The following is a 25,553-nucleotide window of genomic DNA, read 5'->3' on the forward strand; positions in this document are numbered from 1 at the left end:
CAAGGAAGAAAAAGAAAAAGACATACCCTGCCAGTACTTTGATTTTGGGTTTCTGGCCTCCTAAACGGTGAGACAGCAATTCCTGTTTAAGCCACCTAGCTTGTGATGGTAGCAGGAGGAAACTCACATAGGTGATATGCTTTGTACTTAAACAAGAGGCCCTTTCCCGAGCGAAGGCCCAGGGTTTTTATTTTCACTGGCGTTCTCGGCATAGTTGAGGAGAGGGAGGCGGTGTGCAGTCATCCTGCCCTGTTGACCCCAAGAAAAGCTGCCTAGGTTTTCTTGGCGGTTGACCATCAACTTTACTAACAGGAATGGGGCCTGGAATTTTCTGGGCAGAATTTCTCAGATGGCTCGTTCAAGCTTTTTTTAAAGGATGGTGAAGTGATTGAGGAGTATCATGGTGTCCCCAGACAATACCCTTGGGTCTTCTGAGATTCAATCTTTGTCTCCTGCACACAGACGGGCCACTCCCACTGGTCAAGGGTGGGCAGAGGAGGACATGTCCAGAGCTTCGGGTCGCAGGTGGGCAAGGACGATCCCGCACTGCACACTTGGATTTCTGACGTTAAAACGATAGGTGATCATCACCGTTCTTGTTCAGTGCCAGCACTTAGGCTAAAGCGGCCTCCCTGATGCTTGCTGCCAGCAGGGACGGGTTCTCTGCACCCTGAGAGGCCACTGGGGTGCCAGGTCCGCTGCAGGAGCTCACAGTGGTCACAGCAACGACGCAGGCTACAGACAAGATAAACAGCAAGACAAAGGCCTGACGTGCATTATTTTGTTTCTGCCACACTGACACCTTTTGTTGTTGTTGTTCTGCCGCTAACTTGTTTCTGACTCTTTGCTACCTCATGGACTGTAGCACGCCAGGCTTCCCTGTCCTCCACTATCTCCCAGAGGTTGCTCAAGTTCATGTCCACTGAGTCGGGGGATGCCTTGCAACCATCTCATCCTCTGTCGCCCCCTTCTCCTCCTGCCTTCAATCTTTCCCAGCATCAGGGTATTTTCCAGTGATTTGGGTCTTCACATCAGATGGCCAAAGTATTGGAGCTTCAGAATCAGTCCTTCCAATGAATATTCAGAGTTGATTTCCTTTAGGGTTGACTGGTTTGACCTCTGACATCTTACTACCCCCATTTGATTGGAAAGCTAGCAATAATGGCAGGGATAACACCGAAACCTAGGTCTGCCTGGTTCCGGGGCTTTCTGCCATACGTCAAGGCTTGGATCAACAAGAGCTGCAGAAAAGCTCACGACAAGCCTGACTCACAGGGGAGGGTTTGACATGCTGGAGACGGCGATGGTGAGGGAGGGGAGGAGCCAGGATGCGTCCAGGCTGGAAGGGAGGCCTGGCTTGCACTGCCCGTGTGTGGCTCAGACCTCTGTGCCCGGGGGAGGCCTGTGGCCTCCAGGCGTCCAGCCCTCCAGGTGCATCTGAATGCAGAGGGACACATCCTTCCTTGGGCAAGGTCACAGCCTTCCCAGGACGGTCCATGAGATGCTGAGTCCAGGCAGGCAGGGACAGGAAGGCCTGTCCACACTGGCCTGAGCAGTGATGCTGACATGCCAATGGGCCCTTTTAGCTCCAAGGGCCCCCGCGAGGTCGGCTCGGACCCTCTGCTGGCTGCATCTCAGCTCAGCCTCTCCTCTGCCAGCTTCGTCCTACCTACAGGTGTTGACCCTAAGAAAAGTCCTGCACGGGAAATCTCCCCTCTGAGTCGGCTCCCTGGAACACCCAATGAGATGGTCTCTCATTTCTAAGGAAGACTGTCAGTGATGAGAGGGGTGACTGGGGCCTGCGGCGTTCCTGGGGTTTGCAGGAGGAAGCCGGGAGAAGACGGAGCCCGTCTGAGTGGGGCCCGCGTTCCTGCACACCAATGCTGACGCCCTGACGCCCACAGAGTGAGGGACTTAGGTCTGCGCTTGAGCTGCTTTGTTGACATAATTAGCGCTGGCTCCAAGCAAGAGGTTTTGTAGCCAACTTGGCGTGGGCTTTTGAGTTTTGATTGGCAAATTTGAAGCAAAGTTCAGCCAAGTTCTGTATCTATTTTGCACTGGGCCGAACGCGCATCTAAAGAAGCCAACTCTTCCGATAGGTTTTCAGTTTTCTGGTCGTTGGGAGCTGAAGATATTAGCTCTTTAAGTGGACAAATGCTTCTGGCAGGCCAGGCTGCACTCGGAGGAGGAGAAATGCCTGTGGGTTCCTCTGGAAATTAATGTAATAAGATGCATTAATCAGAATTCTATCAAGTCTCCACACTTGGCCTGGGCTTAAGAGGCAATACTTTGAAACTGCAGTTTGGCTAAGCTTCCCTATTCTTGGCAAATCAGAATTGAAAAAGAAGGAAGAAAGAAAAGAAACAGAGCTAATATTTAAGAAAAATCGGCAATGGGAAAAAGGTATAAACAAGGTCTAATTCCTTAGCTCCAGTAGGAGAAGCAGAGGGTTCTGAGTGATTTGACCTTTGCCATTTCCCCAAAGTTACTCCAGGCTGGCATCAGAGAGATTGAGTCAGACCCCCAAGCTGGCTCAGAGCTGGTTTGGACCAATATCTTGGGTCCAGGTTGTTTACTAGTCAGTTTCTGGCTGACAATAACCTATTTCTGGACTTGCAATGGCATCTTGGCTATTTCTTATCCTGAGATGTTTGTAACCAGGCAATGAGAAATTTTGGAAGTTAAAACAGATTGACGTAGATGGGCACGTTGGCACTGTGTGACTTTTACCTCAAATATTACCTTCTTGGGAACCCAAAAAATGGCAAGCTGCAGACTCAGAGCCAATACCAATTTCTCCCCAGTGACTGGAGGTTTTTAGGTGACACTTTACAATTTAAAGTGACATACCAGTGCCCTGAACATTTGTACTACATTTTGGCTGTGCTTTTAATGGGACATAGCTACATCTGTATTTACTATTATAACTCAGTACCCAAGAGATGAATATTTTTAATGACAAAGGGCCAGGCTTTTGTAGAAACATTTTTCCCCCTTTTATATATATATATATATATAAAGTGGCTCCTTCTTGTCTGGTAGACTTCAGTAATTGGCAGGATTTTGAGTAAGCTCTTTTAAGAGCCCTCCATTTCTATTTTCACATTATAACACACTTGTAGTATCTATTAAAAGCACACATACTGAGGCACACCTCAGGACTACCAATAAACTTACACGTGGAGTCCTCGGAATATCAGAGAGACGACGTGAGCCTTGGTATAGTTTGATTTCTTAGGGATCTCATAGTTGGAAAAGAAGAGGGTGCCTCTTTCTTCTGCCTCTTGGACCCGACCAGTGTCCCCTGTTCTACATCAACTCTATATTCAAGGTTTTTATCAGAAGGGGTCAAGTTCAGGATTTCATTATAGTAACAAATGCTGGCTTCGGCCTTTACCTCGGGGACTATTTCCACTAAAGCCTGGGGGACTCCACACGGAGAGGCAGAACAGATGCGTGGATGTTTCTGCCCCGTTCCAGCTGAGACCCCGAGGCGTACAGGTCGAGGATGATGGAGTAACATCCCGGGAACGATGCACGAGGTCACCCAGGGGCCCTGGGAACATCTGGGAGAGAGCGGGGCCAGGGTGTGGGCCGGGGCGGGGGCCTCCGGACCCTGAAGAGACCTTCAAAGTCATTCTCAAGGTGACGCGCGGGCCCTGGCCGAGCCAGATGTGAGTGCGGACTTGCAGGCGGCCACGCAGCAGACGAGGGTCATTTAACACAGGCAGTGAGGGCGGCCAGCAAGTGCCCTTGGCCTCGGACCGACAGTTGCACATGGAGCTCTTTAGCTCCTTTTCCAGATTTCTTAAAAAAAAATAAAAACAAACAGGAAGGACGGGGAGGATGCAAGCCCGGGGGAGAAGACAGGGCCAGAGCTCAGGGAAGTCTTCTCTCAGCGCCTCTCCTGCCCCGAGACGGGTGTTTCGGATGGAAGCTGATGCGCTGGGCGAGGAGAGGGCCCTGCTTAGAGATCTCAGCCCGTCTCTACGGGTCAGGGTCACAGGGGCACACTAATGGCATGGAGGAGCACTTCATAAAAGCACTCTTTGCAGCGGTGGGTGTGAGATCACAGGAACCAGGGAGGTTTCGAGCAGCGTCCTTGGTTTAGTAGCAGCAGGAAGAGCTCCCTAGCCCTGCTGGCTGAGACTGGAGGCAGGCGGCCCCCACACGCCCGGCAGGGAGTGAGCCTGGGGACCCGACGGCCCCGCCTTGCTTCGTCTGCATTCCTACCGGTGCACACCATTGACGTCTGGCCTGAAAACAAGGGCAGCCACAGGCCACTGAGGTCAGTCTCCCAGGACACCGGGGCAGGGCTGGGGGATCTGTGGGGGATGAAGATAACCAGGGCAGAAACCACTCACTGGAGGGCCTTTGGGGGCCTCGAGGGCCTAGCTGCCAGGGTAAACGAGAGGTCAAGCTCAAGCTCACTGTCCACACTTCCCCAACTTCAACCAGGGGGCCTTGGCTGCGATGCCTTACGTCCTAACCAGCTACATTAGGTGTTATATCAAAGTAGAATTATTTTTCCCCTGAAATATCTGACTTGGAAACCCTGACCCAGATGTCTTCTCCAGTTTCCTCCAGGATTGCGGTGCATGATTCCATAGAAGCAACGGGGCACAGCCCACGGAGCGTGCAGCTCCGGACCACGCATGTTAGCAAAGAGCACGGGTGCTTTTCTATCCAAACATGGCTGCCACCCCTTCTGGGTGGTGTATACATTGAGAATCCAACATTCTGGAGTAGAGGCTTAATTTAAAAAATTTTTTTCTTCCAAAACAAGTCACCATGTCTTGCCATTTTATTTTATGGCGGGCCACAGGAGATCTGAAGTACAGGGGAGAAATACATACCAATTTTTCGAACATAGCTCCTTCGAGTTCAGTGGAAAATGATTGGAGATTTTTTAGCAAAAAAGAGAGATTTCCACAAGAGGATTAAAAAGACACGCAAAGGCAAGGCACGTTGTTGCTGAAGCTCTCCAGGAGAAAGGGCGAGGATGGCTTTGGGGTGACTGGCGCTGGCCGCCAGGGAGGGTCCAGCCAAGCTCTTGATTCCTCTGATGGCACTCTGCTGGGCACAGACAGCTGAAGCCTGCGTACCAGGGCTGTGTTCTTCAGGGCAGATCTTCAATCCAGAAGACAAAAGGAGAATTCGGTGGGGTGGGGTGGGGGCTGCCTAGAGCCAGGGAGATGTGGCAGGATGCAGACGGGAAGGGGCAGGGCCGCCTCCAGGAGTGGGGGTAGCCGCTACCTCTCCTAATCGAGATTAATGGCTTGCTCAGGCGAGCGGCTGCAAACCTGCCAAATGTGCTGACCGCCTGAAATTAGCAAAGGTGGTGACTAACGAAGGGAGGGGAAGTGTACCACGCGCCGGGTCTGAGCGAGCCTCACTCATCCCGGTCTGACATATGACAAATGGAATTAACAGCGACACAGACAGCGCAACAAGTCTTAGCGCGCACCGCCAGGGGATGTGATTGATCTCCGAGGAGGCTCCTGCGGTTGCTGATGAGACCTTGGGAGCACGACGGATGCCCACGTTTGCACAAGTCCCCCATCCCACTCTCACACACGCAGCACAGCCGGGCACGCACGGCGGCGTGGCTCGGTCATGTCTCTTTTAACTGGGACAAAGTAGGTGTCCCCAGAAATGAGAACGGATCGTCCCGGGCTCTGGCAAAACTCGCCTCGAGCGTCACACTCCATCCCGGTCACCACCTTATAAAAATGTTATTAATCAAACACCTGAGCGGGATGAGGAGACGCACAGAGGCTGATTCTCAGACTTAAAAGTCTAAGTGCCCTTAAAAGGGCTGCATCTGTACAGCTTAGGGGGGAAGAAAACAGAAGGGGAAAGAACAGGAGAAAAAATTCCATGAAAAGTATTTAGGACCTGAAATACTTGTGGAGAAGATGAATCTGTGACAGCAAAATAGCAAAAGTCAGGCGATATTAAACGTAAATGTGAGTAGCTGAATATTTTTTTCAAAAAACCGATAATAGAGAACAAAAGATATTTACACAAATTGTAACCAAAACAAAACAAAAACACAAACCAATGGCAAAAACTCACAAACATCTCAGTGTTTTCCTGTAACATGATGGAAATAATAGACTAGCATCAATGTACCCACTGGGGTAGATTCCCTAATTGTGTTTCTCTCTGAAATTCATGGTAATATTCTTACATTTGATTTTTTTTTCTCCATTTCTAAAGACAAATTCAATGGTGAGTCAAAATCTTTTAAAAACATAGATGACTTTAAGAAAAACCATACGGAATGATGGTATTTTCTCCTATCTTATGATTGAGATAAACTACCCAGGAAGGCTTTGTTTCATTCTGAGACCTGTTAGCTAGCACTGACTTTGTATTAGTGCCTTTGGATATGAATTTTTTTTTTCTTTCCCTTTTCTTAACATTTTTTTAAGAAGTTGAGATTACAAGAAAACATAAAACCTGCCATTCTGAATCCATGTCAACTGGAGGGTCTCATAACCCCGAGGCACCAGAGACGCGGCTGAGCGGTGACGTCCTCTGTGAACGCTCCCCTCCACAGTGAGGTGGTAACCAGCCAGCCCGCGAGCCCTCTGGCTGTCGCTCGGCCTCCCTGGGAGACGGGCAGCCTGCTTCCAAGTCAGGGCATCCCTCTCCATCTACGTTGCCGTGCATTGACACCACTGCACGTTGGGCCCCGTGTGGGCTGGTGGCCTGGGGTTCAGAGGATGAGACCCCGTCCCCTTCACAAGGACCTGACTGTCTACCAGTGAAAATGATGGCTTGGATGCTGTTGTAACAACTACTATTTGTTCAGTCATTACTGCATAAATTCTTTACAGACTTCTTTAAATCACTATGCTTTAAAAGGCCTATGCATTCCTCGAAACAAGGTAAGTCTTATTACCCTCACAAGTCAGAGGAGACCATGTAAAAGCTTACGTCACCTGACTGATTCTTTTCAGACTGATGTTTGTGTCCTCCCCAAATCCATATACTGAAGTCCTAACCCCACAGGGTGATGGTATTCAGAGTGGGGCCTCAGGGAGGTGACTGGGTTTAGAGGAGGTCATAAAGGTGGAGCCCTCACAGTGGGATTAGCATCCTTCTGGAAGAGAGAGACCAGAGCTCTCACTCGCCATCACACAATGACAGAGAGAGAGGGCGGCTGTCTGCAAGCCACAAAGCGAGCCCTTGCCAGGAAGTGAATCTGCCTGTATGCTGGCCTTGGACTTCCAGCCTCCAGAGCTGTGGGAAATTCATGGCTGTTGTTGAAGCCACCAGCCTATGGAGCTTTGTTACAGACGCCTGAGCTAAGCCACCAAGAGGACACTCAGGAAGCACAGAGTCAAGATTCAAACCCAGTTGGCCTGACTCCACCACTCATAAAAGTTTAGAGGATACCGAAATAAAGAGAGGAGAAGAGGAGGGGAGGAAGAGAGGGAGGAAGCAAGGGAAAGAAGGAAGGAAAGAAGGGAAGAAAAAGTAGCAGATTCAGGGAACCTACACAACGATGGCTGCTAAATGGCATTCTAGTTACATGAATGCACCAGGAAATATGACCCCCCCCCAAAGTGGGAATTCCAACCCAAGGAGCCCATGAATCACAGAAAAGATGGACGGCCATGAATTGATCAGCAATGGCAGAGTTCTCTAAAAACATGCACCTTGGGAACGTCCCTTGGTCCGGTGGTTCGGAGTCCACCTGCCGATGCAGAGGACATGGGTTGATCCCTGGTCCGTGAGGATCCCACAACCTCGGGGCAACTAAGCAAGTGCGCCTCAACTGCTGAGTCTGTGCTCCTAGAGCCCACGTGCCACAATGACTGAAGCCTCTGCACCCAGAGACTGTGCTCCTCAACAACAGGGGCCACCGCAACGAGAAGCCCGCGCCCCACAACTAGAGAAAGCCAGGCGCAGCGGTGAAGACCCAGGCCAAAAATAAATAAATGAATATAAAGACATTTAAAAAATAAAAGATATATACTTTGCATGAATGTACATGTGCATATGTGTGCACATAGTTATGTTCCAACTCAGGGTGTCACAGAACACTAATTTTCCTGGACTGTGGATTACCAAAGTCCCTTCAGACTTTTTATTAACTGACTGTTCCCATGCAATCCTCTGTTACTCAGAAGATGCGAGCAGCCAGATCTTCACAGCAGCACACTGCTTGCTTTTCCCTGTCTACACAAACCTCTGAAAAGTGCTACAAGTTACTGAAAACCACGGGGGCTCCTCCATGTGTCCCTGGGTCCACCAGATAAGCTCCTGGCAACTGAAGCTCTGCCTGTGATATTGTCTACGTGTGTGAATGCAGAGTCTAGGCAGCCAGCATCACTGTCTCTTCAGGCTTTATGACAAAATGACGGAGCACTTGTCTTTTTGGATCTTGGGTTGTCATTTGTCTTTTTCTATGGAGTTTTTTTTTTTCTTCCTTCCTGCATAAGATGATTTATCTCCGAAAAGAAAGTCTTAATCTAGTTATTCCTTTGGAGGAGAGCAAATCTAGTTTACGTCCGTCCCCACCTTCCTCCACACTTGATATTATGGCCTGCTTCAGTCAGGATTAGGCAGGCTGAACAATCAGGACCGAACGTGCTGTTGAGCAGGCAAGAGTCGCTCGGGAGGAACAACTGAAGGTAAAAGTCCCCACTGATGCCGATCGCGGCAACCATGGCGGAGGTGGACTGTGAATGCCTTTTGCCAACACGTGCGCCTCCAGGAGCCCCGGGTGACACAGCGGTCCCCTAATACGTTGCGGGGGTGTCTTCTATGCCGACAAGTTAATGGCTTATTATGAACTGCCAGCGGTTGCCAATCTCAGACAGGGAAAACATCTGTGCGCACACAAATGTGCTAGCTAGCTACATGCGGCAAGGACGTGATGGGGGCAGACCCTTCCATGTCTTAGTGAAGTGAAAGTCGCTCAGTCAGACTCTGCGACCCCATGGACTATACAGTCCATGGAATTCTCCAGGCCAGAATACTGGAGTGGGTAGCCGTTCCCTTCTCCAGGGGATCTTCCCAAACCCAGGGATCGAACCCAGGTCTCCCGCATTGCGGGTGGATTCGTTACCAGCTGAGCCACGAGGGGAAGCCCTCCGTGTGTGAGGTGGGCTGCCATAACAGCTCTAGGTGGACACTGCAAACTGGAAGGGGGTAAAGGTGCTTTCTGATAGGCTCTTCTTGCCTTTCAGCATGGTTTTGAAAACTCGAGGTGATGGAAACCCAAGCTCTGAATGGAAGTATCAGACAACTACCTAATAAAGCTGTGTGAGAGCCCGCCTTCCTAACATTCAACTCATTGCTTAAAGGTCCTGGAAATGTGCATAAGGGCAGAGGGATTACCTGGCAGGAAAGGAGACTCTTTGCCTCTAGAATAGCGGTCCCCAACCTCCAGGATATAATGCTTGATGCTCCGAGGTGGAGCTGATATAATAATAATAGAAATAACTGCACACTAAGCGCAATGCACTTGAACCATCCCCAGATCACCCCCCATCCCCGGTCCACGGAGAACTCTTCCATGGAACCGGTGCCTGCTGTCAGTAAGGTCGGGGACTGCTGCTCTGGAAGGCCCGTTTTAATGTTCCTCTGGTGCTACGACGTTCACTGGATGAACAGGATACGACGGGACCCGGAGGAGGGACGTGCCTTGAGGGGGCTGAGTGTGGGCTGCTGACCTGGAGAAGCGGGCAAGCTGACATCCACGTGTGACGGAGCTACTCACGTGGCGGACATGCCTAGGGATGACGACCCGGGAGTTCACGGGGACTCCCTGTGGGGCACTGGATGCAGAGCCTCCATCACGCCTTCCTGTCTCCCTTCCCAGACCCCCAAGGATGTGGCATCACAGCTGCGGCGCAGAGGAATCAGAGGCAGCCTGTTAGCTGACCCATGGGTTCTCTTTGAAGGTACCTGGACGCAGTGGGAGAGAGCCCTTCTGTACTGGATTAAATCCCTGAGGATCCTGCAACACTGAAGGGAGGATGCAAAGAAAACAAGGGCCCACGTGCAAATGGAAGGAAGGGAGGAGCAGTGGGCAGGGCACCAGCGAAGTCAGGACGGGGGGTGGGCTTTAGCTACCAATCTCAAAATCAAGAATGGACTTCACCTCCTTTCAACCTGCCAGGGAAACCAATCGTATCAACTACAATAAAAACATTTTCATTCAAAAGATGATTTTTTTTCCCCTTCCTAGAACATCATGTGGATTTGTTTAGATCCTTGTTGGCTTTGCTTTGGTTTCTATCCCCCCCGCCCCTGCCCGGCCACACCAACATCTGATTTGTAAAAACATTCTGCTGAGATTTCCATTTCAGGTAAAGGATGCATGGTCTAAAGCACACCATCCAGGAGAAGCATGTATGCATTTTCTTCTCTGCCTTGAGACAGCCTCTGAGACAGGAATGGGGGAAAGGTTCCTTCTGTGTAAGGAACACCACGTATCCTAAGTGCTCTATGGTGTCCGGAGCTCATTAGCTATAGTTAGTACGAAGCCTGTGACCCGTGGGGCCATAAAACTCCCCATAATAATTCATCGGGTCCTGAGAGTTCTCCTAAGTACATTTAGATCAGATGCGTGACATTTCCCCCTAACAGTGGCACTGGCTAATAGCCAGGCGGAATTGAGACGGCTCCACCACACCACACAACCATACAGGGTGCTCCAGCTGAGTGGCCTGTGGGGGAGGCTGATGGGTGGACTCGGAAGGGAAGTTGAGGCAGGTGGTCAGGACCACACACAGGGGCGCCGGGAAAACGAGCCCCTCTGAGCCAAAGTGGGTTCATCTTTTAAGTAGAGAAATCACTGTGTTAGTCACTCAGTCGTGTCCAACTCTCTGTGACCCCATGGACTGTTGCCCACCAGGCTCCTCTGTCCATAGAATTCTCCAGGCAAGAACACTGGAGTGGGTTGCCATTTCCTTCTCCAACAGAAATTATTAGTGACCACTGAGATCTTCCCTGGGTCAGGAAGATCCCCTGGAGAAGGAAACGGCAACCCACGCCAGTACTCTTGCCTAGAAAACCCCATGGACAGAGGAGCCTGGTAGGCTACAGTCCATGGAGTCAGAAAGAGTGCCGTCACTTTCACTTTACTTAGGCCTGCTGGGAGGATTACGCGGGATACACAGCTCCAGCCAGAAACGAGAGGTGGTGGCTTGTTAGCCGGCTGGAAGCTCACATTTAAATCAAGGATGCACAGGTGAGGATATCTGCTTCCCACATCCACGGATAGACTTCAGCCTCCTTCCCCTGCTGGATGCTGACTCTTCCAGCAGGAGAACACCTTTCAGGACATCAAGCATTCCCAGACACCTATGCCTTTAGTAACCACTGACTAAAGTATGTAATGATCAAATGCTGCTTATCAACTCAATAATGCTTGAAAACAGGTTTCCACATCACAATATCTGAAAGCTATTTGTACCTACATGCAAGATCTGAGTCCCCATAGAATACAACACTGGTGACATCTATGGATTTGAAGTAGCCTTAAAGTAATCCCTGAGTGCCATGGGCATCCACAGTCCAGGGGGATGAATCACTGCTCTCAAGGAGGACCACAGGTTTGGGGTCTTCATGAGTGTCTGAGAAGAAAGAGATTTAGAGAGGCAAGCAGAGGGGATGATCCTGAGGCTGAATTCCAAGGGTGCTAAAAAAAAAAAAACTGGAGGAATTGCTGTAGGGAGATCAAGCTGGATGGGCCTAGGCTCTAGAAAGTTCTCCAAATGGGAGAAGGCGGTACCTTTTGATGACATGTAGGACTCTGGGAGAAGATGGAGCATTTGAGTTGACTGATTTTAATTCTGGAAAGAATATAGGAAGAAAAACAATGCAGAAAGGACTTCCAGAGCAGTGCTGTCCACTGGACTTTTCTGCAAAGATACGTGCGTGTGTGAGTGTGTTTATGCGCTTAGCCGCTCAGCTGTCTGACTCTCTGCGACTCCACGGACTGTAGTCTGCCAGTTTCCTCTGTCCGTGGGATTCTCCAGGCAAGAATACTGCAGTGGGGTAGCCGTTCCCTTCTCTGGGGGATCTTTCCGACCCAGGGACTGAACCCAGCTCTCCTGCACTGCAGGCGGGTTTTTTACCATCTGAGCCATGAGGGAAGCCCCAGATGAAAATGTTCTATCTTATGTCTGTACTGCCCAATGTGGTCACCACACTGAGCACTTGAAACGTGGCCAGTGCAACCGACGGAGTGACTTTTAAATTCTTTATATAATTTAATTCATTTAAATAACTACAGGTGGCTTGTGGCTACTGCAGTCATAAAGTTTGTTTGGACCTGTTTGAAGAGATCCTGATTGTATGAGAGGAAGCTCTTCTTTCAGAAAAATCGGCTAAAGGCTGTTATGTTAAAAGCTGGCATTCTGCAACCTACGGAAATATGTCTTACCAGGAATCACAAAATGCTTCGAGGTAAAACTGAGTTGCCCTACCCCGTGACACTCTGCTTTGGTCACACTGGAATCGGGTTTTTGCTCCATTACTAATTAGAAACAGTGTGGAAACAGAAACATGTAAAATAAACCTGAGCCCTGAATGCTGAAGCTGTCATTTCACATGGCCTCATGATTCAACGATTAATGGACCTGAAAACAATCATAAAGCATCAAGGTCCCTGCTCAAGCTTAGAAGAACAGGAATAGTTTTACTTCTGCTCCAGTCTTCTTGCTTTAAATTCATGGGGTGTCATCGAGCTTTGTAAACACTTTTAACTATCTTGACATTGTCGTATGAGATGCTGTTAATCTGTTTCCTCCCTGACCTTCGCCAGCCAGCGGCAGGTTGCGACTCGGTGGAAAATTCATGAAAACAGCGAGGATGTACTCGGTGACACCGATGAGGACACAATAAACCTAAATAATAGCTATAACGTGCAGATTCCGATTCAATAAACTAACTCACCCAAGATTTACTGAGCGTCCAGTTTACACCAAGCACTCGGTGGACACTCGCGCGTATATTTCATCCACACAATCCTCAGCACGAAGGCATGGGGTCAGCGCTGCTGTCTCCCACTTCATAGATGGGCACACTGAGGCCCATTCACCCAGTGAGCAGCACACGGGCAGGAGCGGGATTGGAAACCAAGCTTTCTGACTCCCAAATAGCACTCTGGCCAGTGTACTGCTTCAGGGTATCAACCTTCTGCCTATGATCTGCCACAGGCTGCATTTTTCAAAAGTGGCCACAGCATTATTTCCACCCTGTCTTCCAAGATCCCTGCCCCAACTGCCCCAGCAAGAGGGGCAATCTATTTCCTCTTCCTATAAAACCAGCAAGGGTTGGGTGGCTTCCTGGACAAACAGAAATGCAGAAAAACCAACCTATGTGACTTCCGTGGCTAGGGCATAAAAGGCCACACACAGTCAGCGTGGCTCCCTCTTGGGATCCTGGCTCGCGGAACCCTGATGCCATACTGTGAGGAAGCACAGGCTACACAGACCATGTGTGGGTGTTCCGGCCAACAGTCACGAACACCCCCCTGCCCCGGGATTCATGGGGGAATCAGAGGGTCTCAGCCCCCAGCTTTCAAGGTGATGCCAACTGGAGCAAGCTGGTCCTCCCACGCTAAGTCGCTTCAGTGGTGTACAACTCTTTGCGACCCCAAACCTGCTGAAACCACAGACTCCCGAACAACATAAATGCTGTCATTTTAAACTGAGGCATTTTGGTGTGGCTTGTTATATAATAATTACTGGAACATGGTCAAACTTTAATGAAACTCTATAGATAGGCAAATGGATGAATTCCCTCAGCAAAGACATCAGATGGTGAGATGATGAGTTCCCATGAAACAAAGTCTGGGAGGAAAAGGATAAAGATCTGGAAGTCTTATTATGTACCCGGGAATTAAATGGAACATTTGAAAAAAGAAAAGACAGGATGCCTAATGAACACATTGCAAAGCTTAGATTTATGAGATTGTAAGTTTATTGCTATGACTGCAAAGATCTATCCACAGTCTCAAATGGCTTTGGGCTAATTTACCACTTGGGCTCTGAAAAACTTCTTGGTTTCAGTGAATCTTCCACTTCTATCTCTTGGGGGCTTCAAGATAGCATAACGTTGTGAAAGATGAGACACACGTTGCTGGAACACCAGAAAAAGGATCCAATGAGGCAGGAGAACATCCTATTTACTTCTTTACTCACAGATTCTGAAATAGCCCCTGACAGTTTTGGGAGGGATTGAAAGAAAACCGGAAATCCACAGTGAAAGGGGCTTGGCAAATCGTGATGGTGACTTCGACCGGACACACACATTTCGCCAAAATGAGAGGTTGTTTGTGTCTTCACGGTGAATAACCTGGACCCCAACGCGGACCTTACCACTTTCTGCACACCCTTGAGGTGGCCCCTGTCTGTGTCATCTTGCGGTCCACCAGCCAGAAATGCTGGTGAACTAAGCAGCACTCAGCGTTATGTATTACCGCTCCGATACATTTTTCCTTTCTGGATGAAGACTCCTTTGTCTATCTCAAACATTTTGCAGTAAATGTCTTACATTTTGATATTTTGACAGCAATCCTCTTAACTTCATTTATATGGCCATATACACACATACCTTTTTAGTTTCAAAATGTGTTGCCAGTATCAAAAGAAAGAGACATTCTTCACAAGCTTCCCAAACGCAGATGGAAACCATCCCTACATATAGGGAGCAATAATATTTAAATCTTTTAGGAGCTGTGACTTTTGAAGAAATTTAGATTAATTGGGTTGCTTTTAAAACCTGTAGTACCGCCGCGGTAACATCCTTAGAATCACAAAACGCCTAAGGTATAAACAGGGTGTTTTGTTATTTTTTTTTCCTCCCTTTTTTATTGATGGTTGTGAATTTTCTATGCACACCTGTACCATCAAGGTAACTTTTGCTATAAACAGCATTTTAAAATTATCACATAAAAAACTATCAAGCACTAAATTAGAAAAAAACAGAAATTTGAAAGTGATAGTTAAATTTATGAAGCAATTCTGCTACACTCAAAGGCTCATTGCTTGATGTGTTAAAAAAAAAAAATCGAGCTGTGGGGGAAGGCCTGGGTATGAGTTTGTCTCCAGTGGGAGAACCCCAATCCACAGCAGGCTGCAAACGAGAGCCACGCACGGCATACACGCGCCTCGCGTGTGCACTTGTTTGCATGACTAATGGAGATAATATTAAAAGTCTTTTCTCATCATTTCGATTCTTTCATTTTTTATTTTTTTTCTATTTGGCTGAGTGCCTTTTTTTTTTTTGCTACCTCCAAGAGCTGTTAATTTTGCTCGCTGCCGAGCAAAAGTCAAAGTCAGAGTCTAAACAGCTTGTAATGAGTTTTCAATGGCCCATCTCAATGAAATTGAGGGCAAAGACCAGCCGGCTCAGGCAATGTCAGCCCTCGGAATTTATTAGCGAGGGTGAGCTGTGTTCGGGGAAGGCGTGCAGAGGAGGGACTTAGGCTCCTAGGCTCTCTAAGAGGTCCCCGGCCCTGATTAAAAAGTGGCGACCGCAGACCTGTCGGCCACCAGCCGCCCCTGCTGCAGGGTCACGCCTGCTTGGGAGATGAAGGAGAGAGAGCTGTCTCGCGAGAAGACAGTTTCCATCTAGTGGTGATGTGGTTACTCCTCTCTGTCCCCTGCGTCTGGTCCACAAAGAAGGAGATGCTCTCTTGTTGCTCAAGAAACACATACACAAAGACGGGCAGGCAGGCAGGCAGACAGACAGATAGACACGCACACACACACACCTGTCTCAATCTGCTGATGGCAATTTAGGCAAAAGGAGGCAGCATTCAATTTTGAGTTCTCTTATGTATTCAATTCTGTTTACGTTTCCCTGTCGCCCCCATCTCCACTAGATCCCTTCTGATTTTACTTCCAGGAACACCCTTTAGAATCGCGTAATGCTTTTCTGCACGAACGCAAAATCTCCATATAAAACAGAATTCTGCATGAGCCTGACAAATAAATTCTGTGCTTTTGAGAGTGGAGATCAATTTTGACAACAGCTTCTTTGGCCAAGAGAAAGGCACTGCAAACCACTAAACTTAACATGCTAGAGCAAGGTGGTGGCTTGAAGGGAGTGGCACCTTAGTTCTGCTTGGTACACATTTTTATTTAAGGAGGAAGGAGGAATCCAGGGGGTTTGTGTAAAAGGGCTGCCGCGCCCTGTGAAAGGAATAAATTAGGACTGTTGGGTCCTCCAAGAAAATTAGTTCCAGTGTTTAATATTAAATTATGATTTTTTATTTTTTTTTACAGAGCACCTACTAAATGCCACAGCCTGAGGCACCAGGATTCTATGGCAGGCCTGGTGATAAAAGTCAACTCATCTCCTTCCCCACTCATTCACTGCTTCATCCGTTCATTTATTGATTCTGTCCATCACTCTCCTCCCAAAGATTTAAATAGCTAGGTGCTAAGAACAAAGTTGTGGACTAGGTTGGGGGTAGGTTGGGGGTGGGGGGTGGGAGAGGAGCTGTGTGGTCTCCATTCTCAAGCTAAATTACACTCTAGCAGCACAGAAAAATCCGGATTAATACAGTGGGTTTCCAAAGCCTTCCACAAATCACTAACTTGCTGTTCATTTAAACAACCGTGTTTTCCCAGCATTCACCTGGTTCCCCTCCATTCACAGAACCATCCTCCGTCTCTGTGCCATGGCATGCCACATCCCACAGCATCACTGGCAATGTTAACACACACGGAAGGACTCACACAGGGCCTGCGTGGCAGCGTGCTGCATGTATGCAACAAACACCAGCCCCTCTAAACCCTGACCCCTCCCCTGCCAAACCCACCAAAGTGAAAGCGTCAGTTGCTCAGGTGTGCCCGACTCTTTGGGACCCGTGGACTGTAGCCTGCCAGGCTCCTCTGTCCACGGGATTTCCCAGGCAAGAGTACTGGAGTGGGTTGCCATTCCCTCCTCCAGGGGATCCTCCCGACCCCGGGATCGAACCCGGGTCTCTGGCATTGCAGGCGGATTCTTCACCGTCTGAGCCATAACATACTTGTTTATTGAAAAAGTGTGTCTGGTCTGACAATGAGAACCGCTCATCGGCACACCCTCGTCATTTTCACCACGACGATGATGTTAATAACAAGGACAGTGAGGAGCAAGTGGCTGCAGAAGCACTCTGTGAGCCTGACTCTGTGACAGGCCCTGAATACGCACCATCTCATTAAATTCTCATTGAACCTGCAAGTCAGGCACTATTTTCCTCCCGTTTTGCTGATAAAAGGTTGACAGAGGTTAAGTGATTTTTTTTACCCCAAATCACAAAACCAGTGCTTTTCAGATCAGGGGAATCTGACTTCAAAAACATACAAGATCGCAAACCCTGTTTAGACCGTAAATCCCAGGCAGCTTTAATCTTTTCAGTGAAAACTGAAATGTCCCTCTGTCTGAAAGTGAGATGAGATTGATCCAGACACACTAAGGCAGTGGGGGGAGGGGGCTGAGGGCTTGTGCATGTGTTCATAAGAGGTCTGCACCCCAAACTCACCACCCACTTTAAAACTGCAGGGAACTGTGATCAGAAACAGAGGGAGAGGGCAGAAGCAGCATCTGCGAAGGGAGAGTTCAAGAACTCCCCCTCCCCCAGTTAAAACCCAGGTTCCTTGCCAACTTCACCTGCATTCAAATGCTGGTAAATCCCCTCACAAGAAGTGTTTTTTAAAAATGAGAAAGAAAGAGAAAAGCATATACAACTGCCCAGAAAATGGTAGCATGGGAGAAATCAACTGTCACCTGGGGCAAAATTTTCCCTGACGATTTTTGTATTTTACAAAACTGCTTTTAGAGAACTTGTTGCCTTCAGGTTTATATTAGGGAACATCTCGCTATAATGTTCTAAACGATCCCATCCAACTGTTTGTTCAAGAAGGAAAAAAAAAGTCAAGTGAGGGCAGGGAAGGGAAAAAAAAAATAATGTCATGTTCGGAGAACTTTGCTATGATTGTAACAAATCTGACCTAGACTTGACACATAGACCTGGGCCAACTAAGCCTTTGCGTTTCTGAACAATTCTCTCCTTCTCAAAAGTGACCTGAAATCAGGAGAATTTCCACGTGAACCCCACCCCAAATGTCTGCAGTGCAATCTTGGCTGTCTCTGACTTGTCCTCTGATTACCAGCTTATGTTGCAAAACATTTACCACAGGGAGCAAAGGACAGATCCTATGACAGTCTCCCAACGGTGGCGTGTGTCACAGGCTAGTTCTGACTACACGTGCCTAACTGGTCTGCATGCCTCCAGTTTCTCAGGAGAAGGAAGAAGCCGAGAGTGACAGACTCTTCCACGGGTGGGTTTCACACTCAGTGTCTAGAGGTTACTACGGAATCAGAATCCGCTCACATCACTCCATCTGGTCACCGCTTTCCAAGTAACATCTCAGAGCAAGGCATCTGTCTGCTCAAAGCGCATGGCCTGCATTGAATGGAAAGCCTGGCCTTTCCCTGCAATTCCTCGGAAATACCCTGGCTGAAAAGCCGGACTTCCTTCTTTGCCACGGAACAGTGAACATTTATACAATCATTAAAATCGCATCTACTGCCATATTTTTTCTCCTTCTCAGTTTTAATACATTTTTATAATTGCATTGAAGATATTCTAACCCTGTTTTTAGTGCAAAGATAAAATTTATGACCCGTGGCAAACGTATCATGTCAGAGCCAAAACGAAGGAGAACAATGTGCATGGTGAAACCCAAGTGTTAGTTCCCTTCAGCCACTTTAATGGGGAGGAGAGGAAAAGAATTAATCCGAACTCCAGTGCCTGAAATCCAGACGTGGGGGAGGTTCCCAACTCCTGCTCCAAAGCTGGGATGCATTTCAAGGAAATGCATTCATTCACACAAAAATTCTTCTTTAGTTACGCTTGGAGCTGGAACTGTGATTGACATGTATTTTCAATTCTTCTGTCGGCTGTAATTCTGTCGACACAACCAAAGGTATCTCACTAGATTTGTTCTCTCAATGACTCATCCACTTCTCCCATTCTCTTCTTCACATTTCCTTTAACGTGTGTGTCCAGAGAATGTAAAGAGATGGAGCAGAAAGACCAGTGAGAACGAACTAGAGAACTTGGGGTTCAGGGTTCTGCTGGGCCAACCTGGCGCTGGGTGACCTTGAACCGTTTCCTTCATCTCTCTGGGCTTTTGCTCCGTTCACCTACATAAAGAAGGATTTGGAGTGGATTTATGAGCTCTACAGTGAGATGTCACAAAGAGATTATCTAAAATAATACAAAACACTTCCAGCTTTCAAGACTGGATCACTGGTGAGAAAATCACGTTTAAAAGAAAATCTGCCACGCTGAAGAGTTCTAACAAATTCAGCAGTCACATGTGTGGTAATGTGTGTTTGCAAACCCAGATGGACACCAGGAAATACAAAAAAGAAAGGTTTTTGTAAGCATTCGCCCTGGGGTTTTCATTCCTCCTGGTAGAGGGTACCCTGGCCGTGAACTCTCCGCTAAAAAAGAAAAAAAAAAAGCCAGAGAGAAGACTCACTCCAGATGAACTTTTCTGCGCTGCTTCCCTTTTTATTTAGAAACAGACTTTTCCGTATTTTCTAACTTTACCTAATAGCCTTGAAGAAGACACCAACGTGGGGGGCCATGATGAAGTGGAGGTAATCTAGACAATTTAAAAACACTTATTGTGACAAAACGGATTGGCGAGGTGGGGGCCATACAAGCACACATAAATGAAATGCATCCCACTGGAAAAGCATTTTGCTCACACTGTCATTTACGGCTCCTGAATTAATAGACCAGGAAAGACATCACCGGCCCCAACAAAACGCCGTAAAACCACTGGCAGCGAGTGGTGTCTCCAACTTTAATTCCCCTGGGGAGAAAAGGACACTGCCTAATCTGTATTCAGTCCTGACATTGGCCCCATCTGATATGGAACATTAGCTTCTAAGCCTCTCAATAGACTAGTGTCCTTCAGTTTATATTACTTTATGTTAATAGTAGAAAAATTACACACAACATCATTTATCATTGTTATACTCTGCTGTACATCCCATAGCTTATTTTAATATATTTATTTACCCCTGAGACGGTGAGAAATTAAAAATATATGTGTATCGAGAAAAACCTATAGAGAGAATCACTGTAAATCTCTTTAAGAAACAAAGTGACAAACAAACTGCTCCCCCCCACTCTAAAAAAAAAAGACAGAAGAAAACCTCCCTTGGTGGGGGAAAATATATGGCTAAGCTTGGGAATGATAAGGTGCTTTCTGCCTAAGGACGCAAGAACAGGCAGTACAGTAATTCCAGGGCATGAATACCTAGCAGAAAGGGGCATGTTATGATAATATACCTTTTGTTCCCTCATTTCTCCTTTTTTTTTTCCTTTCATTTGTCGATTACATCCTTGGGTCCCTCTCCTACTGTTATTAGCTTTTTTTGACATTTGACCTCTAGCCAGAGAAAGGCAAGATCTTTTTTTCCCCTGCTTTGAAAAGCTGTGTCAATCTGAACCTGACGCTCACTCTTTCTGACCCAGACTCCACAAGCACACGGCAGAACCTCCGTTTGGATTTAAAATGGCAACGGCGTCCCTGCCTTCGGTGGCTCAACGTCCGCGAAGTGGTTTTGCCGACGTCACGGAGACAATGCCGCGGGGTTACAGGAGCGCCAGTCTCGGTGTCACCGTGTTGGCTTCCACCTGTCTTTCCTTATGGAGTGTGGGCAAGTCACCCATCTCTCTGGACCTCAGTCTCCTCAGAAAGGAGAGAAGTCTGGACTTAAAAATAACCGAGGTTCCCTCAAAAAGTCAGTGATTTGGGGGCGGGATGGGGGGTGGGGTGCTGCTGACTTTTCTATGACACTATTTGCTCTTCATCCCCGTCTCATGAAGTTGGACAGATGTTCCCAATTTTCAGATGAGCCAGCAGGAGCTCAGGCATATTGACTAAGGGGGTCCTAGGATGGAGCAGCAGAATCAAGAGTGAGCGGGGGCAGGGCACGCTTAGCGCTCTCACTGGGCTGAACACCTCTACCAACGCGGTCATCACCATGCACTCACTTCAGGGATGCGGGGAAATGAGTATGAGCTTGTGGCTGTCAGGGCCACCTCTTTATATCTGATTTTTATTTTTATTTCTTTGCCACGCTGACAGTTAAGAACAAAAACGCATACTGAGTAATGCGAGGCTATACAACACATTCTTCTAATTTTGTCTTCCTGTTCAGGTGGGGAGGGTCTGTTCTGAGACAACTGCTTCCTCTTGGCCGGCACTCCTGGTTATAAGGGACTTTCATGGATTATGTCGAGTCATCCTCACCCACCACCATCCATGGGCAGGTACAGTTTCTCCAATCCTATTGTAAGTAAATTCAAGACAGAGATACTGAGTGACCCAAGCTCACCCAGCAAAGGACGGCTGAAAGGCTGAGCAGGGAACTGAAAGCACAGTTCTGGCCCCCAGCCCAGGCAGGGCTCTTTCTGAAACACTGAAATGCAAAAAAAAAAAAAAAAAAAAAAGGTGTCATTTATATAGGCTGTGCAATTTAAAAGCAATATAGTAAGTAATCAACACCAGAGAGCCAGGCAGAGGCAGCAATCAGTCTGCAAAAACATTTCTCTTGTCTCTCAAAGGCATCTTTGACTACATTTCCCAGCCTACCTTGCAGTTGGTGACCACATGACTGGGTTCTGGCCAGTGGAAAGAAGGTAGACGTGATCTCACTGCTTCTAGGCTTGTAAAAACCTAGGAGCCTTGTTCTTTACCTTCCTTTTCCTAAAATCTGGATTTTGAGGATCTAGCAGAGAATTTGGAGGCTCTATGGTCAGGCCACACTCAAATGTCAAAGCCCGGGTCCCTGAATCACTGTGTGGGACGCCAGCTGCTGCATGTCTATACTGACTGCTGTGTGAACAAGAAATCAACTTCAGTTCTGGGAACTATTTGGTGAAGCAGTTAGCCAATCCCAATTAAAGAAGAAGGTTCCAGAAAAGATGCAAGGAGTGTTTCTCAACTGACAGCCCTGGGTCGGGAAGATCCCCTGCAGGAGGAAATGGCAACCCACTCCAGTATTCTCTGGGAAATCCCATGGACGGAGGAACCTGGCAGGCTACAGTCCATGGGGTCGCAGAGAGTTGGACACGACTGAGCATGCATGCAACACTAGACCTTCAGAGCCATTCCATCACCAACCTCAAGTATTCACCATCTACTCTTTGAGCAAGCACCAGTCAATAGGCACTGTCCTGGAGGCTCTTGGATCCTGAAGGTTTAAACATTCATAACAGGTTCCTTGTCTTAGCTTAGACACCACCTGCTTTTCTTTTTCATCAATTGTCCTTCATTTTACTCACTTACTTGAACCTCACGTTTTCACATTCATTTGACAATAACAAGGATGATGATGATGATAATGATAGTAATAGCCAGTATTTATTGGGCACTTACTGTATGCCAGCCATTCAACTAGATACTTCACACACCATGCTTCACTCTATCCTCAAATATATTAAGCAGATGACATTATAGTCCTTATTTTACAAATAAGAAAATGGAGGTTTAGGAACATAAAGGTCCTGCCCACTAGACTATATTCCCACGGCCTAGTGCAACGCAGGTTGTGTATTCATGGAATAAAAGAATAACCACTCAAGATCATGTCTGGAAATTAATGTTCATTGGCAGTGAATCTTGGTGTTCTCAGATGGTATTTTCCCAGAAATCTGCAAGGAAAATTGTACTTCAAATTCTTTTTTAGATTCAGGAAGACTGAGAAGTGTCCTAAAATCCAAAGTCTGATGTCCAAGACCTTGTAAGTACTCACTCCATCAAGAGCATTTTGGAGAAAACTCTGCTGTAGTCCAAGGGTGGCCCTTGGAATTGAAAGGCCTCCATTCCCCACCTGTACTCAGCCACAGAGGGGTACAGAGCCAGCTTTCAGGGCCAGACTGCTGGACTTAAGACCCTCTACTTGAGGTCATGGGGAAGTTAACTAAAGTGCTGTGCTTCAGGGCCCTTGTATGTAGAAAGAGACCATCTGTGAACTGTGAATGACACACTGGCTGGAAAGCACTCAGCATCTTTCGAGCACGCAGCAAATTCAGGCTCCTCTCACCATCATCAGCAGCATCACTGCTGCCCTCACCACCGTCGGCACCATTGTCCAAAGAGTGTTCTCCTTAACCAGCAACACATAAAACGCATTCACTGAAGAAACAGCCATCTGGAAGATCGGCCTGAAGACATCAACTCCCATTATTTACAGATTTCTCAAAATGCTTATGTGATGACGATGAGATGAACCGATGAACCGTGGAGATGTGCAGTTACTGCACAAAAGGAAGGTCATGTCTTTGTCACTGACTCGGCCGAGGGCAGACAGGTTCCAGCAGCCACAGGTGACAGACAGTCCGATGCCTTCATCCTGCACCTTCTGCGACAGGCAGGTCCTGCCTGGGCTCACTGCCTGAAGACAGGGGTCTGCATTCCCCCGGCCAGAGTGTCGCCATGATACTAGCGTTAATACGAACAGTGAGCGTGTTTACAGCGACGACAGCGGTAATGATAGCAGCAGCTGTAAGGTACCAAGGGTTCGCTACGGGGCAGGCCCTCTGCTGACCTCACGAAGATCTCATTTCCCTAGGTCTCCCAGTAACCTTGAGAGGTGGAAAAGAAAGTGCAAGTGTTTACTCACTCAGTTCTGTCCGATTCTTTGGGACTCCATGGACTGTAGTCCACCAGGCTCCTCTGTCCATGGATTCTTCAGGCAAGAATACCTGGAGTGTGTTGCCATTTCCTTCTCCAGGGGATCCTCCTGACTCGGAGTGAACCTGGGTCTCCCACATTGCAAGCAGACTGACTGAGCCACCAGGAAACTTCATAACTCTAAAAAGTAGATGCCATTTACATTTTTTTTTTTTTTTTGGATGGGGAAATTGACGTGTGGGCCTATGATACACAGACAGAGGGATCTGAATCCAGGTCATTGCTACCACAAGCCGGGGTTATTAAGAACCCGACTGACTGTATGGCATGAGCCTTTCTCAGCCCTGCCTGCTGTGGGCCCTCTTCCATAGCAAAAATGTCACTGTTCTTGACCTGAATTCCTTTTAGGAACTGTCCTAGGCCAAGTGTGCCCTAGTGAAATGATGAACTGCATTTGTAACGTTTCTGAATGAAATTATAAATCATTTCCATAATGGCTGAAGAGTCTGAAAAAATACAGTTTTGCCTTGTGCTATGTGAAGGCACTGCATGATATTTAAGCAGGAAAGGTTACCTCGCGTGTACTACAGCTGTGCCTTATGCTAACAACCAGAATCACTCAATCATTATGGGCTAATGACCTGCAAAATTTCATTTAAAAAATAAAGTCATAGCTGGGCTTCTGGAAGGCAAAATTGGATAAAAAATGAGGCAAGTATCTGTGCATTGAGAGCAGTCAGTCCATGTTGTATCAGACCAGTGCTGAGTAGTAAAAGGACATGCGCATTTGAACTGAATGCTGGGAAGAAACTGCATAATACACGTCTTACTGGGGTCACTCGGCATCCACAGGATGAAGAGATCTCGGCTCCAGCATCACGAGAGAGGTTTGGATATATGTTTTTCCTTCTTTCTCTACACATCCCTCCACCCATCTAAGCTAGGGATCGGTTTACTGTTAAAACTCAAAGCATCCAGGGGGAGCAGAGAACAGAGCTGTGGACAGTCACAGCTTCCCGCTGGGGATCCTGAGGAGTGACTTGTCCTTCCTGGGTGTTTCCTTCCCTGACCGCCTCGGAGAACCACCAAACACATCCTCAGGCCTCCCACACTGCTCTGGTCAACCTTGATTTTAGATTTCTAAAGATGAGATGCTCTCACGGACTTGTGTTATAAGCTCTGTTACTTGCTTGCCTCAGACATATCCTTCTGCCTTCCCTGCTAACAGAACTGTGAATCTGTTTGGGTGGCAAAGCCCTTGGGGGAAAGAACTGGAGTCAATCTAAGTACAACGCAATTGGATCAATGTCCCCAGTTCTTCACGACACCCTTATCCATGCCTGCTGCCATGCAAAATTTCAGTGTCCCCAGTCTAGGTGGGAATTAATTCCTCACCCCTGAACACAACCATATGACTTGCTGTGAGTTTTAGAGACAACACCCAAAACATAAGGAACAAAAGAGAAAAGAGATCTATTGGACCTCATTAAAATTTAAAACTTTTGTTCATCAAAGGATACTATCAAGAGAGTAAAAAGAACCGACAGAGTGGGAGAAAATATTTGAAAATCACATATTTCATAAGGGTCTAACATCCAGAATATTACAAGGCGACAACAGAGGACAAACAATCCAATGCAAAAATGGACAAATAACTTGAATCAACATTTCTCTAAAGGAGCGATGCGAATGCCCAACAAGGGCATAAAAGAGGCTCGGCATCATTAGTCACTCAGGAAATGCTGATCAAAACCACAATGAGATACCACTTCACATCTACCAAGACAACCATAATAAAAGCAGCAAGCAAATAAGCAAAGAAAAATATGTGTCGGCAAGGATGGAGAGAAATTGGAACCCTCATAC

General features: G+C 47.5%; 1 protein-coding gene across 4 annotated transcripts in view; it reads right to left on the reverse strand.

Annotated features, from left to right (window-relative positions):
- WWOX (WW domain containing oxidoreductase) overlaps nt 1-25,553 on the reverse strand; it is an 886,111-nt gene that overhangs the window by 325,207 nt on the left and 535,351 nt on the right. Inside the window, exon 9 of one of the 4 annotated variants that reach the window (XM_043436494.1) lies at nt 20,369-21,339. The exons of the other annotated variants lie outside the window; for them this stretch is intronic. Coding sequence (XP_043292429.1) covers nt 21,283-21,339 — 57 coding nt within the window. The 3' untranslated portion in view covers nt 20,369-21,282. Of the gene's footprint in view, nt 1-20,368; nt 21,340-25,553 lie in introns of those variants that run through there. 4 annotated transcript variants of the gene reach the window in all.

The sequence above is a fragment of the Cervus canadensis genome, chromosome 18 (assembly GCF_019320065.1).
Source record: "Cervus canadensis isolate Bull #8, Minnesota chromosome 18, ASM1932006v1, whole genome shotgun sequence".
Taxonomy (NCBI): domain Eukaryota; kingdom Metazoa; phylum Chordata; class Mammalia; order Artiodactyla; family Cervidae; genus Cervus; species Cervus canadensis.